The following is a 20,054-nucleotide window of genomic DNA, read 5'->3' as shown; positions in this document are numbered from 1 at the left end:
AAACAAGCTTCCGTGGACCGGTTTCTGCCATTTCAGGCGTCGTCGGCCCTGCTTGCTTGAATCCTGATGGTGCAATGAGCAAGTGGCTCACATCTGAGTATACCCTTCCACGCTTATGGTGGACAAAATGATTCAGATAAGGGGGTGGTGATGAACAGAGTGCCTGAATTAAGCAGACCACTCTTACCCAGTCCAAAGATCAGGGCTTGATCCATCACCGTTTTTTAGCTCACTGCACCATCCCAGCTCAGAACTTGGCTATATGCATGACATGACATGAGCAATGTAATAAGCAACGTCATAAGAAGTGCATTGTGGGTGCAGAAGTTATAGTTAGCTAAGGTAACTATAACTGATGAATTCCAGTGCTTGTTTTAATTTAATTTTTTTTAGGAGTTTTATATAGGGCGAACTAGACCCGAAGATAACTGGTATCAGAGCGCTTTACATAGCACCAGTTTCGTTACATGACAACACGTTCATTTTTTTGTTGGGCACAGGAAGATTAAGTGATTGGCCCAGAATCACAGGATGTTGACCGTCGTTGCCAAGCCTCGAACCCGGTTCCCCAGCTTCAACGTCCACCGTTCTAGCCATAAGGCTACATCCTCTACTTTTGTGTGTGTAAAATCTGAGCCTAACTATAACATCCCGGTAACCTTTGTTTTTTTTCAGTGAAAATATATATGCCAGAGAGAGAGAAATACACACTCAGTCTATATAATATTCTAATGAATAAGATGTTATTCTACCACTCCGGATAAAGGTTTCATATGTTGGATTACACCTTCTTGTGGAACACTTTTTTCCTCCCAGGAGTGAAAGAACAAACAGTTCTGAATTCAGAGGCAGAAACAAAGTCTAGCATATTAATCTATGAACCTATCAAACCACTTAATTACAAAATTTCAACGTGCACTTCTTTGTCATGAGGGTGTAAATAAACATCTACACTTGGGAAAAAGCCAGATTGCGAATTTTGAAAAGAAAGGCCCAGCTTATCAGAAGAAGGGGAGAAAGCAAATATCTGCCTGTATGTGCTATAGAATGTTGTGTGCTTCTGCAGACACCTACGCTAATCTCTAGACACAGAGCACACCCCACATGAAATTAGGTTAGTGCAGATTCAATGCCGGTACATTAATAGCCTTTTCTCCTATTTGAACTTAGAATGGCCCTCTTTAGGGAAATGTCTTTTGGAAGGGAGTACTCACCTGAAAGAGGGACATGACACTGTACGATCACTATTTTGAGAGCCCTAGAATTAGAGGGAAAGCTTCCTCTGCCAGTCCTTCACTTACCAGAGAGTATGGGTCCATGTAGACCCTATATACATGGAACTGTCAAAGCCTCTGTCCCTAGCACCACATTCCCTCACTCCTACGAATTATTGAACCATGGTTTGTGTACTGCACCTTACTATGCTCTTGTATCTGATGTAACTTGTAACGCAACAATCCTAAATGTAAAGTGCTCTGATACCCTCTTGGGTCAAGTTCACGCTATATAAACCTTTATAAATAAAATAAATAATGAGAAGCCTCTCAGCCAGGTGGTATCAGGCAGAAATTATTCATCTTCAATCATAAAATCTTACAGTGACAGATGTGGGAAAGGTCGATCTCATGTCGGAGTATTTAGCATAAATCACTTCAATCTCCAAAGACCCCTCATTGGCAGTGCCCAATTAAATAACTAAAGACCGGACATCATTTGGTCATCACATATATTCAGAATGGTGCTATCACTGGCAAAAAAAGCACTGGCAGTGCAGCTGCATCTTATGCATCCAACTATGTTCATAATTACGGAAGGTCCAGTCCGGCAAATATGCCGGTTTAATCTTAAGAATTTGCTAGTGGTAAATATCCGGCAGAAATGCATTTTCAGAGACCTGTGGAAACAGTTGCAGGGACTATACAGACAATTATAGCTTTAAACTAATTCAAGAGTAATATAAAATGCATTACCTTTTCTTTGAGCTGATTTCATGAGTCCATTCCGCAAATATACAGCAAAAGAAAAAAAAGTAGGATAAACAAGTGAGTCAAATTATAAATGTAATAAAATGGGCACAAATTAGTAGTATCAGCATAGTGAAAGAAATCTCAGTAATTCAAAGTGGAATAGATTTATTATTATTCAAAGTAGAGAAAAAAGGATTCAAATGCCACCAGACACTGCTTACCTGCTTCGTTAACAGGGGGCCCCAATTAGAAATGTATGTGTAATTTATTACATACCACAAACTGAAAAGGCTGAACATCTGTAGAGATGCGTTTCATGAAATATTAGATCTGTATTCAATGTACTGGTAACCAGTGTCAACATTAGAGGCCTCCAAGGTACAGGAGCTAAAGAATATATTTGATACATTGGCTCCAATGAGTTATTCACAAAATATACAGCATTTGTAAATTCTAGTGTAATTTTATTTCGTAAAGTCTTAAAAAAAATTCAAAATACTTTAAGTGTAACTTTCACTTCTTTTATCTTAAATGCATCCAAGTGCAACACAGTTGGCCCGAAGGCAACATGCTGAATCTAGGAAATCTTTGCTGTGTGCTTTAGTTACACATCTTCTGTTGTTCAGCATTGGGACTCCAATTGATGAGCCATTTTGTTAATACAGCTATTTCCATTGGGTTACCATTTTTCTCAAGTACTCTCCCAGTGGAGATGATATTACAAGCACTGACAGGCTTTTCACTTTCATCTTACCTCACACATATGAATGCACTTTTATAACAGGTACCTATTACCTAAAGGTACATCTGGAATAATTATTGTCAAATTAATGTCCTGGCTTCCATAATTGCGGTTTACCAGTGCTAGTCACTGAAAGGTGTTTAATGTCATCTTGGCCAATAACGAGCCTTGGAGAGAACATAGTGGAGCTTATTGACGGCTACTGCATGAGTGCTTTTGTCAACGTTTTAAGGACAGATGCCCAAACACTTAATGCGATGGCAATTTATGGAATGATTATGTTTTCGGTGTGGAATAGTTTCCAGGGTGAAACTAAGCTTATGTATGTGAGTACAGATAAATAACATTGGTTTATTCTGATATTCTTCTGGTAACTCACTGCTTCGGAAAATATTTTTTGTTAAGTGGTGCAAGGCATATATTTTATACTTGTTGGTATTTCATACAGGCTTATAAGTCTTTATTGGAGCAAGATCAGTTACATAGTGAGTTCTTTGATCAAGGTTTGCTCAACTTTCAGCTCATGACAAAAAACTGCCACATCGTTGAAATTAGAAGAAAAAATACTTTTTAGCTACAAAACTGTACTACCTAAAGGAAGAAGAGGAGTTTGCATTAAATACTCATGTAAAGTTTATCTGGCCTAGATGTTGGATGGTCTACATGAAAAGGGCATGATTTTATGGGTTACACTACATGCAAAAGCATATTTATGATTTTAATGTATTGCTTCTCTGTAGATACATTGCAAGAAGTGTTTATTCTGCATCCTTTGGCATAAAACCAAGAAATAGTTTATTTCTAAGAATGTTTTTATTATAAATTACCCTTGCAAAAAGGATCTTCAAAAATGTGCTGGTTTGCAAGAGAAACCTTCAACTCTTTGCATAAAGTGCTGACATATGTCAACATCTGTAACATCTCAACAGTCACAATTACACATCAGTAGAGTTTGAGTTGCCTGCTAAAAATAAATGTCATCCCAGCCCGCCTGAGACCCAGATTATGTTTGGGGACCTAGGGAAGGGTGGCATCTCCCTCATGTACTGCATACTGATCAACAACACCCCCACTTCCCTGGACCGACTGCGGGCTCAGTGGGAGGGTTGGGTGGGCACCTTGGAGGAGGATTTGCGTGACGCCCTTATGGCTCCTAGGACGGTCACCGCATCTGCTAGACTACGCTTGGTGCAACCATTATTTACATGCTGCATATCTCACCCCAATGCGCCTACACAGAGCGGGACTCAGCCCGACCTCCGCCTGTAACAGGTGTGGCCATGACCCAGCCGACTTCCTCTATGTGGTGTGGGCGTGCCCCCGCTTTGCGCGGTTCTCGGGGGACATTGAGGAGGAATTCACCAAGGTTTTCAGGGGGGGGAGGTCCCCCATGACCCTAAGCACACGATCCTGGGCATCACTGATGGGTTGGATGGGTCTCGGAATGAGAAGTTGTTTTTCACTACAGCAATGGTGGTTGCCAAAAGGGACATTGCAGCCTCCTGGAAGCTCCCTGAACCATACACTGTTGGACGATGGAGGGCTGGGGTGGATTGGTGCCCCACCCAAGAGAAAGTTATGTATGAGGCACGTGGCTGCCCCAAGAAATATCATAGGGTTTGGGGGAAATGGTTAGGGGGTGTGGTTAAGTCATGAAGGGAATGTTCATATTTATATTCCTATGCCTTTATCAATGTCTGAACTGGGTGGCACTATCTCCTTTTTATAGTCTTAGATTTTCACAGTGTCATGCTGTATGGAGGGTGTATCCTTTTATTTTGTCAAAATCAATAAAAATGTATCCCCCAAAAAAATGTCATCCATGGGTCAAACTGTGGCTATTCATTTTTTAGAGGCAACACTGTGGATAACAAAGATGTTCTTAGTTAGGCCTATTTGCTCTTCTTTCCACAAGGTTTATCTCTCGGACTCTTATTCACAGACTAAGGGTACCTGAGACCAGTCAAGGACAAATAATTAACTGTGGTAAAGGCCCAACTAATTGACGGGTTTTCTTCATTGCAGGCTTTTCACTTGTATGAACATTCACATACAAATTGTTGAAAATTTTATTCTACTGCACAGTCGCTCATTCAACATGACTAGTACCACGTATCAATCATAGTGTTGACTTGCGTCCCTAAACAGAGTAACATTTGAAACTGGAAAGGTGGAAATCAGGGTATTAAATGGAACCAATTCCTCTTTTATAACTTTTAGTAAAGAAAAAAAAACAGGAAAAGGAGTCTGAAGAAAAACCTGCCTGTAAAATATGGTTTTATTATATGTTTGGTTTAAGGTACTTTGTGAATAACTCCTGCTGGATGCGGACTCGCATGTGTATAAGCATGAACGTTTCGAGTCACTGTCTTTAGTACAGTTTTAACTGGATCTCCTATGCTTATTTTAACTTGTGATTTCGGTATGATAACCAATATTTCTTTCATTAAGTCAAAGTAATGGTTTATGCAAGTATGAGAACATTAAATAGAAGTGGATTTCTCTCTTCCAATACCAAATTGCTCTTTAAAGAATGAGGTATGTAATAAAACGGCAGCTATCGGTTTCCCTACAGTAAAGAACCTCCAGGTGTGTACATTGTTCTAAATCAGTCATCTTTGATTACAGATATTTGGAAGTATGGTAGGCAGACACATGCTTTCAATTACACATTTTATAAAAACAATTGCTTAATAAGTGTTTACCATTTTAATAAAACATAAATTTTTATTGCTATAATAGTTGCTTATGATGCAAACCACAGAGTTAAGAATTCTATGTGCTCTATCAATTATTAAATTGAATTGCTACTCAATGACCCATAAGCCTAGTTCTGTTGAGTAAGAGCATTAAAAATTACACAAAAATTACAAACTGAGATTTTGGAGAGACAGAGCTAAAAAAAACAAAGGCCAACTAATACTATTGCAATTCCTTAAAGATATCTCTTTTAGCAATATCACCAGAATATATATATAATGTTCACATGGTAATGATTTTTTAGGATTTTAAGAATGATAAAAACATGGTGTTTTCTGTATTTACCAGACTATTTCCATCCCTATGCTTTTTATTCTCCAACAGGTTTACAGGGTAAAGGAAACATAGATTTTATATTTAATTTTAAATCCGTCGCTATCTGCTGCATATATTACTTTCCCTGTGATTTTAATATGTTTATTTGAGTCATAGCATAGCAATAATAGACTGCTATAAAAAAAATACCCATCCTGATTGTTCACAGAAATCACCCTGCCAAAGTTTCAGACATGCACTTTTCAGCCAAGTGGTTGAAGCCATTGAACAGTTGGTTCAAATGGCTTACAATAGACGTGTAGGAAGGTTTCAGAAAAGCTGAGAAGAACTGGAAGAGACGCTGTAATTTGATGATTTTGACATACCGTACTCATTATAAGAGCATCTTTCTCTCCAAAATCTCTCTACAGAAGAAAAACCAAAAAGAAGTTAAACCTTTACCACGGAAGCACCTAAAGCCCAGATTAGGTCATCGACATGCAGTCACTTAAATACATACATGCACTGTTGTTGGAGAAGTCATTTTGCTGAGTGCTGTTGACATACCGCCCAAAAACTAGAAATTGGAATGTAATTTGTGAAATTCCTATACACGTCGTATTTATGACTTATGCTATTCAAAATGTAAAAATATCTGTTCACTTTCCACTTGAAGAATTTACCACTGCAGTTCTAGATGGCTTACATTTCTCTGAATAATATACAGTGGTCTTCAAATTGATCTTCCACTATATAAAAGTGGTTGTGAGAAACGGAGAGACTGTGTCAAGTGATTTTTTTAGACATTGTCTACAATTAGTGATTAACATATTCCCAACAGATGGTCTGCATGCATTTCAGTGAAACAGTCATGTGATACTTTGCACAGTGACTGAAAGTGACAAGTGATGTGATAAACAATATTATATAACAAATGGTTGGAAGACCGCATTGAAGACTACTGCAACGATTGTTGGCCTAAAGACCAAATACCACTCCTGCATCCAAGACTCAAAGAGGGACATCTTGCCTAGTGATGAAGAACCAATTTAAAACAATTGCAATTTGATAGATCAAAAAAATACAGATAGTGGAATTATTTTAGCTGCACTTAAGGTTGCATTTTATGTATGTTCTTATATTTTCCCTCTACAAACTACAAGATAATTCAAACACTTTTCATTCAAAATGGAACGGTCCCAATATATATTTCTTGATGCCATGACCAAATAACACAATAATTAGAATTACATAAAAAAAAAAAATATGGGAATGAAAATATTTTTATCAGCGATTTACAAGTTGGGCACGTTGTGGAAGGCACAAAATGTCCAGCGGAGTTCTGTACTTTCACTAGTGTATTTCACCAACCTTCATTAAATTCACATACCATTGGTGTCAGAGTAACTTCCTGAGCTAATACTACTGAAAACTAGAACCTGACGTTAAACAGTATTGCAATGAAATGACAACCCTATTCAACATATGAGGCCAAATTTATCGCTGACTACAAAGAGTGGTTTCCTAGGAGACATATGATTAGTAGACTTAAAGTGAGGAGAAAGTACATTAATCTAAGAGCCACCAGAACAATGGGCACCACACTTATCAAATGTTCACCTTCCTAAAGAATTCCTCCAGCTTAGCAGAATATGGATGCCTGGTGAAAATATGCCAACAAAGTAAGCTTGTTTCAAAAAGAATCTAGGTGGAAATGCTGGCACAATCCATAGAGGCTTGACAAGGTGCAGTCCATGACCTGCAACATTACAATTGGCCTATCACCTAAAATAGACCAGCCATCTACAATCAAAATGTATATTTTGTTATCCTGTAGCCTAGATATAATGGGGTCTACCATAGGAGGAAAGCAATATGCGAGCATCACTTTGTGCAGCTGTGAAACAAAAATAATATCTCGAATGTTGCTTCAACCTGACTGGCTCAAAATGAGATTCCACTGAATTCCATTGGCAATGAAACAGTTATGATTGTAGTATACTACCCTTTCCATTCAAAATGTAAAGGAAATTAAAGGAGTTATGGGCAACTGAAACCCAGTATTATGGTATTAAAAAAATATCAAAATACTGAGATGCTATACTGTTTTCCACCATAGGGCACATAGGTTTAGATACCAAAGCAAGGGCGGAGGAGGTGTTTTGCATGACAATTTATTTTGTTAACAGACAAAACTGAAGAACATCTAGTATACCTGCCAAGGACATACAATTGGATTGCTCAGTCTTCTTATACACCTTTGAACAGGCATCATTTTTTGCAAAGGTGCTCTTTACAATAACAAAAATGTAAGGATCCAGCAATCAGGAAGTTATGTTACCCTTGAAACGGAGAGGGTATAGGATTTGACCAACCATCTAAAACCAGTTGACACACATCTGAGGCATAATCAAGATATTAAACATACAGTTGCAAAAGACTCAAGAACAGGTTCAGGCTGCAGCAAATGCATATCTGAATATATGGAAATAAAAGGGAGTAGCTACAAAATATTTATATCTTTATCTATGTATTAGTAAACAAATGCCTTAAGTAATATCCAAACCGAACTTCTAAGCAGTTCAGAAAAGACCTGGAAGTGACAGATCATAATTAAGGGTTGTAATACTATTGTCAGAGAATCTGCTGCCAGCATGTGCATGTTATTTAGCACCCAAGTAGAGCAAATTCCCAAGGAGTTCAAAATATTAAAACATACTAAATGGTACCCTCCTGAATGTCATATATAACCCTGCTTTAGTCAAAGAGGGTGGGAACAAATCAAGTCTTCTGGATTATAAAAAAAGAAAGCGTGTACTGGATTTGGCCTGGGTCTATTCGATTAGAGTTTTACCTAGGTTGAATAGCTGCGGATGACTTGGATATGATGCTGTGGAAACTACAACTGTTTGTGCATTTAGGGCCCCTAACCAGAAACCCACCGTAAAAATAGGTACCTTAGCTTTCCATGCAGGTTATAATACTCCCAGAAATCCTTGCTAGTAATGATTCACACATTTAAAGAGAAAATCTCTAATCAGTTAACATGAGATAACTACCACAAAGATTGGGGGTGAGGAAGAACACAAAGTAAAGAGGTGGCAAAGTAAGTATGATTATCTGCACTAAGTGACTTTCTTAAAGTCAGGTTTCGGTAGATGGAATAACAATGCATGATCATGCGTCTGAAAGTGACTTATTTAACTCCTCAAACATGGGAATACAACAAGCTCAAGGAACAAAAAATACAACCAGGTTTAAAAAAAAATTTAGTGGCTTGCTACCACATTCCGCGGCAAGTCCAGTCGGCATTAGGTGAATCCGCAACTGCAGGTGTTGAAGCAAAAGACTCTTGCTCAAGTGAGGAAGAATCAATGGTTTTCATTGTTGGGAGAGTTGTCGTGGGCTTCTGTCCTCAATGCAAGAAATATTAATTTAAAATACAATATGCCCACTCATCCAGCATATTCCCTTGGCTTAATAGTAAATTCTCTTGGGCAAGTACAACTCTTGGATTCAAAGTCTTTGTATTCTGATCTAATTTTGCATTTGCACAAGAAACTCTAGGCTGAATATTTTACACATTTCTCTCCCTTGTGCCATAGATATGTAGCAAGCATGTCTTCAACGGTCTCCATCTCATAGGCTCCCATTCTCTATGTGGGTTAACACCACTGGAATGTTTGGGCATCAACATTCTTAGCATCTTGAAGATACTGTACGGCATGTGGTGCTTATTGCACCATTCAACACATTAACTGCAAAGTATCTCATCAGTATACACCAAGAGTCAGCAGTCCTACTGTTGCCATTTTTGACAACTTAATGTAGACGCTGTTAGCAAGTCCAGTCTGTATATCTCTAATCCCAATTAATAGTAATAAACGGTTGATTTAATACATCTATTTTGAAGATATGGGATTTGATCTGTGAGAGAAAAGATCAAAGGGGCAGATTGCTCAAAACTGTTAGACTTGAGTGCCCAACCATTCATCCAGTATAAAAAAAGTGGTCCAGAGCCTGAAACATAGGGGTGTTACACGGTGGATTAAAGAGATGCGGTTCCTTTTTGACAAAACACAATGTTAAAAATGACAACAAAACCAACAGATGATCCATAAAACATTTACACAGAAATTCTACAGTAGCGTCAGTTGATGGGTTGGGAAAAGCAATTGTTAGTGAATTAATAGCGCAAGCAAAAATGTATATTCTAAAAAGGATGCACATTGTGGCTCTGAGTATCAGAGTACAAGGACAGAAGTAATCCGTGAACATTACCTGAGAGGCAAGTAGTGGCTTTGTGTCTTCTACTTCAATTATAACATCACGAGGTGGTGCTGAAGATAGCATTGCCACTGTAAAGGAACAACAGGTGAAGGTAAGTGAATGAAGATCAACCAGGGGATTAAAAAGATTAATAAGTAGTTTCGCAAAGGAATTTAAACCTAACAATTGAGAACAATATTAACACAGAGGGAATACTACTATTTATCTGAACTAAATGATAAAGGTTGAATTGCATATGTGATGGTGCACAGTTAAACGTGGCATGGGGTAAAATTTACAACATGTATTGCTTCTTTAACAGTAAACATCTTTCATTAGGACAGTGAATCTATCTGTACTGCCAAATACATGTTAGCAGATTAGTATGCCAATAGAGCATTCTGTGCAGGTGAACAGCTCAGCAAATTTAAAATGGTTCACAAAATACCCCATTACATCTCGACCAAAAAATAGGAGCCACAAGACTAGAGCGTTTATCCCAGAATGTCTGAAACAAGCGTAGACTTTCCTCGATGATGTACTTTGAAAGAAAAACCTAGGAGTCAATGACGGCAGAACCCAGAAGTACTCAACATTTCCTATTTCAATGTTGCATTACTAACTTGAAGAAAACAATATTTTTTATCTCAGCTTAGCATCCATATATAGAACTGTACAACAAATAGTGAGGACACCAGTAGTAAACCATGTAGAACAAGGTGCAGCTGCCAATAAATGTACACTTAAATAAAAAATAAGCAACAGAGATATTATGGTAAAGGAATTTAAGTTAACACAACTGAAAGAACTAAGACATTTTCTGATCAAATAAATCTCAAATATACTTTTTATAAATCATAGGATATGTTATGGGGGTAAAGGAAACCGGCCACAAGGAAAGTGCACAGTACATTTATCTGACTCTATGTAACCCCCTTTGATCAATACTATTCAAAATCAAAGTGGTATGTGGAGTTATACATGTCAATTAAACAACTTCCTATCAGGTTTCTTACTACTCACCAATTCCTTTTTATCCAATAGCAAGCTATTGCATCTATGAAAGTGGCACACACTGGCCCCCAACCCAAACTAAGTTTGCTTTCAATTTTACAACTATGCACTTGTGTAGAGGGCAAATACCAAATTCAATTAAAGGATTTATTTGCTGCCAAGTGCATTTCTGTGTGATGGCACTGACACATTGAGCAGGAAGCAGTTGTCCACAGTGAAACTTCCAACAGAGCTAGGATCCTATCCATTATCTGTTTGATGCACCATTTTCTCCTGAAGAGGACGTTGTAAAATAGTAGCAAAGAGTTTTGAAAGTCAAGACAAATCCTTAGACACCTCAAGCTGAGTTCTACTTTGCTCAGATTCTTCATGCAGCTTCACAACACTCCGCTCCAAGAAGTAATCTCCTTCTGGCAAGCAATTTCATAAGCAGAGAAGTTTAAACACGTGTGTTAACAATGTAATACGAAAACTGGTTCTCAGAGTTCTGGAAAAATCCCTGTAAACTTAGAGGTATTGAGGGCTAGTGGTAGGCACAGCCTTTAAATGTTCCTGTGGCATGTACTATAAAGTCATGTGGTAGCAGACTGGGAGGCGTCTTCATGTGCGCTTCTGAGGTAGGATAGGAGAGCACTATTAAAGTTATGCAGCTCTTCTCATCCTAGCTTCAGCCAGCCATGTCAGACTAGCTGACTTACAAGAGATCCTGTTATTTTCAACCAATACTATCTTAAGAAGGCTCTGTAAGCAGAAGAGGTGTTTTGCTGTGAAGGCATCCTCGGGCGGGGGGTGGGGGAGCCAAGTGCAGTTTGCCCCACCGAGTTATACATGTCTAGGTAGCACTGGGAGACTCCTCTCTCTCCCTTCTTCCTTCCTGATTTTAGTCTCCAACTTGAAGCTGAGTAAAACATAGATTTCAGGAAGAGGTGAGCATTCCAAATCTATCTCAGGGACAGACGTTTGAAGTTATAAGCTGAAATATGTATCTCATTAGTCAACAGCCTTGTATGAAGTAGAAGATACAGGACCAGAGTGCACATCCTACTTCTTAACTCTTAGGGCTTTTTTGTTTCTGGTATCTAAGAGGAGATAAGGCTACTGTGAGGGACAGTGGCTGGGGCTAAGCAGGAGTGCAAAATTCATAACAAGAAGGAGCGGCCAGGGTCACCACAGGATGCTGCTGTTTGGGACTGGGGGCTGTCCTGCCAGGAGCTCTCTGTGTTTGTAACACAGCGAGCCTGGATGTTTTTGGAGACCTGGTGTTTCAGGAAAGGTAGTGCTGCAGACGGAGGCTCATGTTCTGGTTGATTTGTCTGCTCCCTGGTTTGCTGTCTGGTGATTGCAATGATTGTAAAAAACAATCACGACGGGCTGTCATGATCCCCAAAACCAACTTGGCCCCTGAGGTAGAGTACTGAATACCAATCCGTACATGCCAGAGTAGGACCCGCACACTCCGGGGTTGAATACATTGTTTTTTTAAACTACTTTGGCAAGAACCAGCAAAGCAGTGGAAGCACTGAAGCAGACGTAAAGTGGAGGAGACCACAGAAGGGGCTAAGGTGCCTGTGCTGCACCTGCAGTACTCGCCAGGCTTGTTGGGAGGATTGAAATGCCCGGATGTTACTGCTCATGGTCCCGCCCCATTCCCTTATGGAGTTTTCATGGTGAAAGTCATGGGTGAGCAGGGGAGGGTAGAGCCACGGGAGGGCTTGCAGGAGGACAGTGTACTCTTAAAAGAGGCTCAGCACGGCTGAAGCAGTGAGACCTCGTTCAGTAGCCACAGGCAGCTGGCGACCTTAGCGTGGCTTGCAGCCCACTACTTTCTCTGGTAGGGACTCTGACTGAATAAGAGAATCAAGAGCTTGAGAACTAATTCCATTATCATATGTACAATTTTGAAGTATTTTCCATAGCGGTCAGACGGTAAAACAGAAAAGTCAGAAGCGACTAAGTAGCCATCACATCACCCAGGAGTCACTGGGTGGCATGGATTGCAACAGGATTAAGGCGGTTGCGAAGACCATCAAAAGTAATAAAATAGGTTTGAAAAAGGAAAGTGCCTGAATAAAGAGGAGACTACAAGCAATTTTGCAAAACAACTTATGGCCGTATGGGCTGAGAGCAAGAAAGAGAATCACTAAACTTACTTAAAGGTTGCAGGAAGCCCTTCACACCAGAATGCCAAATAGGCACGGAAAGCCCTCATAATGGGTCTTATGGTCAAAATTATGATAATATGTGTGAGAAAGTGCCATCTTTCTTACGTTGGTATACCCCCACTTTTTTTCTTAACTGCTGATATACTTTGACTGAGTGTGCCCTGGGTCCCTGCCAATCAGGACCCAGGGCCTGTGTTCCTTCCCTAAAAAAAACTATGCTGAAACAGAATACCCAATTGGCATCTCTGGCCACCTGTCAGCCCCTAGTAAATAGTACCCTAGGTACCCAGGGCATGGTGACCAGAGAAGAACCCGGAGGGCTGCAGCACTTCTTGTGCCACCCTCAGGGGCCCTGTACCCTGGCACCCACACACTGCCTTTGCAGGCTGAGTGCCTAAGTACAGAACTAAAACAAGAGTCGACATGGCACACATCCGTGTTCCATGCCCACAGAACCCACTGCCCTGGCATACTTCAGTCACCCCTCTAGCTGGGTACCCTGTGCCAGAGGTGAGGGCACAGGTGCATGAGCCCTGTGTCCCTACAGTACCCAAGGCCATTCCTGGGCACTGTAAGTGCAGTGATGCCATTTAAGAGTATATGGTGCTGGGAGGTTGTCATTACGAACTCCACAGCACCATAATGGCTACACTGAAGACGGACTAGTTTGGTACCAAATTTCTCAGCACATTAAACCCGCACTGATGCCAGTGTGGCATTTAATGTAAAATGCACGAGAGGGCATCTTAGAGATGCCCTCCAAAACCCAAACCTACAATCCTCATCTGGGCTGAGTGGTTGCAGAGGCTGCCACACAGCAGACATGTTGCTGGACCCCTGGGTGGAGAGCCCCCCGCTCTCCTTGGCCTGCAACAATGCACATCCTGGGTGCTATGTCTCCTCCCCCAGGATGGACAGGTGGAAGCTTCAAAGGCATACCGTCTCCGAGAGCTTCTCCAGACCATTTGCTGTACCCAGCAACTGGCCACCCACCCGTTCTACCCCCACTCCGGCGGGAAGACTGGTGGGAAAAACTACGTCAGGAAGGAGGGTGTGCCAACCTTTGCCAACTCCAGCCCTCAGGTGGAGGAGGCGAGGTGAAGCACGACCCCGGGCTCCGGCCATCTTGTAGATCAGGAGCCCTGCCCAATCCCAGCTAGGCTCCTGCCCCCCCTCCCACAGGAGAGGAGCAGGCTAGGGGGTGTCCTCACCCCAGGACAGGAACCCATTGGTCCCTGCCCTTGCCCTACCTGTAACGCCCCTAAATTTAATATTTAGGGGCTCCCTGAACCTTCCTTCCTCAGATCCCGATATCAAAGGAAAAAAGAAGATAAAGAAGAAGGCCCGCCGCGCAGCTGCTAACAGGACAACAACTGACTTGGCCCCAGCCCTACCGGCCTGTTGATCCTGGAACCTGCTCCTGCCTAATCCCGGTGACCTTCGCCGACAGCAACCTTGGGACACCCAGAGGACCTGCCTGCCTTGACCCTCTCGAAGATTGGGACTCCCATCAGCAGAGACTCTGCTGCAACAACCCACCTGGTGCTCACCAGGAAGCTCCGGACCAGCCCACTCTGCACCAGCCGAGCCCGGGCCAACCCGAAGCAAGACCACGAGGATGTCCCCCCGGCGACTGGGACCCGAAGTCCAGTGCCCAAAGACCCTCCTCGATGAACCAGCCGACGCCTGCAGACTCAGAACCTGGGGCCACCCCAACCGCGACCAGCCGAGGGTAAGCTTTACCAACCCCCAAAGACACCCCTGCACTGCAGAGGAGCAATATAGTTTGTGCACACAATAATTACAGGATAGCTAGTAAGCAACACAGTTCTGAAAACACCATCCAGCATTGAGCTCAATGGGTTTTTCACAGGCAAGTACAGTTGAATACTTTATGGATTACTTTGGTAGTTCCAGGACTAGATCTTAGATTCAGTCCTGGGGTCTAAGCTGAAACCATATTAGCAAAAACGTTTTAGTTACTGTGATGAATTCTCATGAATATAAAGCTGTTTTACAAATTCACACTTAGAAACTTTTCAATGTAAATCTAATCTCTTGGCCAACTTTGCTAGGAAGTTGTCCTCTTCACTGGGGTTCTCCCCAATGTATTCTTTGGGGCCTAGTCCACCTGTGTGGTTCCCAGGCTCCCAGAGGCTGACTCTTGGAGTCAAGGGTACATGGACCCCCCGCCCTAGGAATGATGGGGGGGATCCTCAGTGTCCTCCTTCTCATGCACTCCTTCTGCCTCTGGCTGAGAGTACTCCTAACTGGAAAAGTATATTTTTATAACTGTTGGTTCTAAAAATAAAACAACTATATCGGAGGATATAATAACAATTGGCCTGGAGTTCAGTTCTTTAGTGTGTGAAACCTTTTGCTGACTGAGTGTGTACAACAAATGCTTTACACTGTCCTTTGGTACTGCCTTACTGCTCGACCAAGCTACCACTTTAGAGAGTAAGGTCAGTTCTGACTTTAACCTCTGTTATACCTCTGAGGTTGGTGGACTCTATACACACTGTACTTCATTCTAGTCCAGTATATATAGAGCCACTTTCTCACATTGGTGGATCAGTGGTGGGATACACACTTGCATTTGTTGGACTACTTGATTAGCATCCGATCACACGACCGAACTCAAATTGCCTTTAGAATTCTGAAATTGGTCTTTTCCAAAAATACTAAAAGTCTGATAGGGCCTTGCTCAAGCCGTATTAGAATTCAGTGAAAAATAAAAGTCACTACAAGCTAGGGTAGAGGGTTAGAACTATCAGGTTAGAATGTCTCAAAAGAACCCAGCTGTTAGTGAAGACAATACAAACATGGTGGAGGAACTCGACCTCACACCGTACTTGCACTTGTGGACTTCAAGGAATTGAAGGCCCTATGCAAAGTAAAGAAAATAACTGTAGGTCTGCATCCAACAAAGCAAAAGCTCCAGGAGCTCCTGGCTGAGTATGCAAAAGACCACCCCTCTGAGCAGGGTGACACCCAGCCAGAGGCAGAAGGAGTGGATGAGAAGGAGGACACTGAGGATCCCCCCATCATTCCTAGGGCGGGGGGGTCCATGTACCCTTGACTCCAAGAGTCAGCCTCTGGGAGCCTGGGAACCACACAGGTGGACTAGGCCCCAAAGAATACATTGGGGAGAACCCCAGTGAAGAGGACAACTTCCTAGCAAAGTTGGCCAAGAGATTAGACCTAGAGACCAGACTCCTGGCTCTTGAAAAAGAAAGAAAAGAGATGGGCTTAGCCCCCATCTCTGGTGGCAGCAATACCATTAACAAGGATAGAGAGCAATCTTATTATCCTAAAATCCCCAAAGGGATTGTCCCTAAATTTGAGGAAGGTGATGACATCACCAAGTGGTTCACAGCCTTTGAAAGGGCTTGTGATATCAGACAACTAAAGAAACCTCTCTGGGGGCACTTCTCTGGGAACTGTTCTCTGGTAATTGCAGAGATAGACTTCTGACCCTCTCTGGGCCAGATGACCTCATGAAGAAAACTGATTGAGGGCTTTGGACTCACTACTGAGGAGTATAGAATTAAGTTCAGGGGGGCTCTCAAAACCCAGACCCAATCCTGGATAGATTTTGTAGACTACTCAGTGAAGACACTGGATGGTTGGTTAATGGGACACAATGTGCATGATTTTACTGGACTGTATAATTTGTTTATGAAGGAACACATTTTGAGTAATTGCACAAATGAAAAGTTGCATCAGCCTTTGGTAGACCTAGGTCTAATTTCTCCCCAAGAATTGGGAAAGAAGGCAGACCACTGGGTCAAAACTAGGGTGACAAGGACAGCCACTGGAGGTGACCAAAAGAAAGTGGTCACAAAACCTCCCTGTTAGACCTGACACCCTTTGGCGTGGTTCTTCCCCCATCTTTTTGCCTCTGACTCATGTATTCTGATGCTGTGCTGGATTTCGTTTTTGCTGATTTAGATGTTTTGGACACTCTGCCACTGCTGATCAGTGTCAGAGTGTAAGTGCTCCTTCTGTAGATTGTGATATTGATTGAGTATACCTAATTGGCATATTTGTATCACCACGAAGTCCCTAGTAGAGGGCACTGTGTGTGCCAGGGCTGGTGATGACAAAGGCTGCTAGTGGGCCTGCAGCGCAGATTGCGCCACCCACATGAGTAGCTTTAAAATGGTGACTCAGGCCTGCCAGCGCAGGGCCTGTGTGCAGTCAGTGACTGCCATGTCAGCCTGGCCAGTGTCCCCACTGGCTAGGCCCAATCCTTCCCTGTCTGTGCACATCAGTCACCCCTATGGAAGGTTCAAGATACCCCCCTGGGCAGGGTGCAGTGTATGGATAAGGTAGAGCATGTGCTAGTGCAGGTACTATGCTCTGGTAGTGGGCTACAGCCATTTTGTGTGCTCACTGCTGTAGGGCTATCTTGCTCCATAGAGTAACATGGAGGGGGGCTGGGCCCATGTGATACCAGCCTATCTCCCCATAGGAACAAGATGGGACATAAGTGAAAGATATCCCTGGACTCAGAATTTAATGACACATCTTTTAGTGAAGGGTGTTTTTAAATCCTGGGTTGGAGAATAGCCCTTTTAGAAAGTGGCTGTTCTCTTGTCTAAACCTTTCTGTGTGCCTGGGTTTGTGGAATGTCTGCCTGGTCTGGATGTGACAGGAAGGGGCTGCAGAGCCCCAGAGGAGAGGGTCGGAGCCATCCCGGGGATGAAAGGGCACATCTGCCTGCTTGGGAGGAGGGAGGAAGGAATGCCAGATAAGTGCTGGGCTGTGCCTGCCTACCTCCCCCACATTAGCTCTCTCCTGGTGGTCAACTGACCCCACTGGCCCTGAAGCTGACAGGAAGAAGAAAGCCAGAGACACCTCAGTGCTCCGCACCCCCAGAACTGGTTTAGACTGGACCCAGGGCCTCCATGCACAAAGAACTTCAAAGACATTGGGGGGTATAAGGAAAGGACCCCTGCCTGCAGAGAGTTAGATTCTGAAATTCTGCAAGCAAGAAGGAACCCTCGCTGGAAGGAGGACAGCTATAGAACTGAAGGAAGACTGCCTTGCTGTGTGCTCTAAGGGCTGACTTGTTCTGCTGTCCACCTGGAAGCTAAGGAGAAGAAAGGGACTTTGCTGTGTGCTGTGACCCTGCCTACTTGAAACTGCCAAGACTCTGCTGTGTGCTGTGTCTACAATTGAATCTCCAAGGGCCTGAGAAGAGCTGGCCTCCTGCTTGGAACCCAGGGCTAAAGGTTCCTAAAGCTATCCCAGGAAACAGCTGCAAAATCGTGCTGTTTGGACCCGGGACGCGTGGTGCTGAACTGTGGAGCGTGAGGAGGAGATCGGTGTGCTCATCGGCACCTTAATCGTGAGGGTTGGAGGCTTGTGGAGCCTCCCCTCGTGAAATCTGCTCCCAGGTGGTGGCAAGGTCGAGAGGGGGGTCTAGTTCTGACCAGCGCCCTTTAAAACCCTTTGCCGCCAAATCACCGTCGCAGCCCGGGGCCAGGATCACCCCTGGAAGTTGCTGTTCATGACCAGGAGCGGCCGCGGCGAAGAACGAAGCCGCCGCGACCCCATTGGCTGAGGGAGCCGAGCCCCCTCACTAACGCCGCGACGGGATTGGCCCGCGCGGCGCAGCGTCATCAGGTGTGGTGTGCCGTGATTGGCTGAGCCCGCGTAGCGTCATCGGCGAGGCCGCGCTGCCATTCGTTGGCGGCCTCGCGCTCCGAGGGGCTCGACTGAGGGCCGCGACCGGATTGGCTGCCTCCGCTGAAGCTGCGGGAGGTGCCGGAAAATTGCCCAAAATCACCGCCGGGACCGGGGAAGAGCTCCGACCCCGCCGAGGGACCTGGAAGCGTCCCGCACCCCTGGCCCGCCGTCCCTCCATCAGGTGAGCTTCACCGCCTCCCCCGCCGCTCGTTGGATTGTCGAGAGCGGGCGGGAGAGGAAAGGGGACCGGCCGGGGCGGGGACGCGTGCAGTCTGCACGGCTGGTGCGCATTGGTGCGCCTGTATCTCAGGAAGACGCGAGGCTGCCCCGGGGACGAGAAAGAGTCCCTGGGCCTCGCGAGGGAGTTGCAACAGCGCATGAAGCCCACGGATATAAGTACACGTGGGCCTTGTTTTCTTTGCGCATGCTGGGAGCATCACAGTATAAATCAGTGGCCATATTCTTTTAAGTGCTGATATGAGAGACTAGAGACTATTTTTATTTTTATGCTGAGAACTGCCTATTTACAAGACCTACTAAGAATTAAGTGCAACCTTGTTCTAAAGGAAGTGTTTAACGTGCAACCTTTAAGTTAGAAATGCTATCTGTTCTAAAGAAGTGATTATCATGCAACTGCTTCATTTACATGCTGAAACTAGATAAAGTTATATTTTATATATACTTACCTGTGTGGTCTCAGTTTGTGGTGGATTGGGAATTGCTGTTGTGTTAAGTGCAAATGTTATCCACATTGTCTCCGAGTTTAGCCTAGACTGCTCGCGCCATGCTACCTAGAGGGTGAGCAGGGGTTATCTCAGAGGGTTATTCCGTCGCCCTGACCGGAACTAGGGGTCCCTACTTGGGCCAAGGTACTTACCTTTGCCAACCAGAGACTCCCGGTTCTAACAACGAGTACCAGGTACCGGTCTTGGGGATAAAGCTAAAGCTTTGCCCGAATTATTAATCCAAGTTTTGCCAAGATTACTAGCCACGAAAAAGGAAGATTGGGATGCCATTTCAGCCTGTAAACAGAAACAAGACGAAGATACTAGTGATTTTTATTCTAGATTTGAGAAATGTTTCATTATTAATAGTGGTCTGAAAACAAGTAGTGAGTCGTATCCCCATCTTTTTGTTACCAAACTAGTTGAGAATTCAAGTCCACAAGTTAAAAATCGAGTACTGAAA

The 20,054-nt window shown here is 43.3% G+C and overlaps 1 protein-coding gene across 2 annotated transcripts in view; it reads right to left on the bottom strand.

Annotated features, from left to right (window-relative positions):
- Positions 1 to 20,054, bottom strand: part of MYOF (myoferlin) — a 680,400-nt gene that overhangs the window by 156,425 nt on the left and 503,921 nt on the right. For both annotated transcript variants that reach the window (XM_078643399.1, XM_078643401.1), the window contains 2 exons: positions 10,006 to 10,082; positions 1,971 to 1,982 (listed from right to left, as the gene is read on the bottom strand). In XM_078643399.1, the coding sequence (XP_078499525.1) occupies positions 1,971 to 1,982; positions 10,006 to 10,082 (89 nt within the window). The remainder of the gene's footprint in view (positions 1 to 1,970; positions 1,983 to 10,005; positions 10,083 to 20,054) is intronic.

The sequence above is a fragment of the Lissotriton helveticus genome, chromosome 5_1 (assembly GCF_964261635.1).
Source record: "Lissotriton helveticus chromosome 5_1, aLisHel1.1, whole genome shotgun sequence".
NCBI lineage: Eukaryota > Metazoa > Chordata > Amphibia > Caudata > Salamandridae > Lissotriton > Lissotriton helveticus.
Note: the sequence above shows the minus strand (reverse complement) of the source record. Positions and strands in the feature narration are given on the sequence as shown.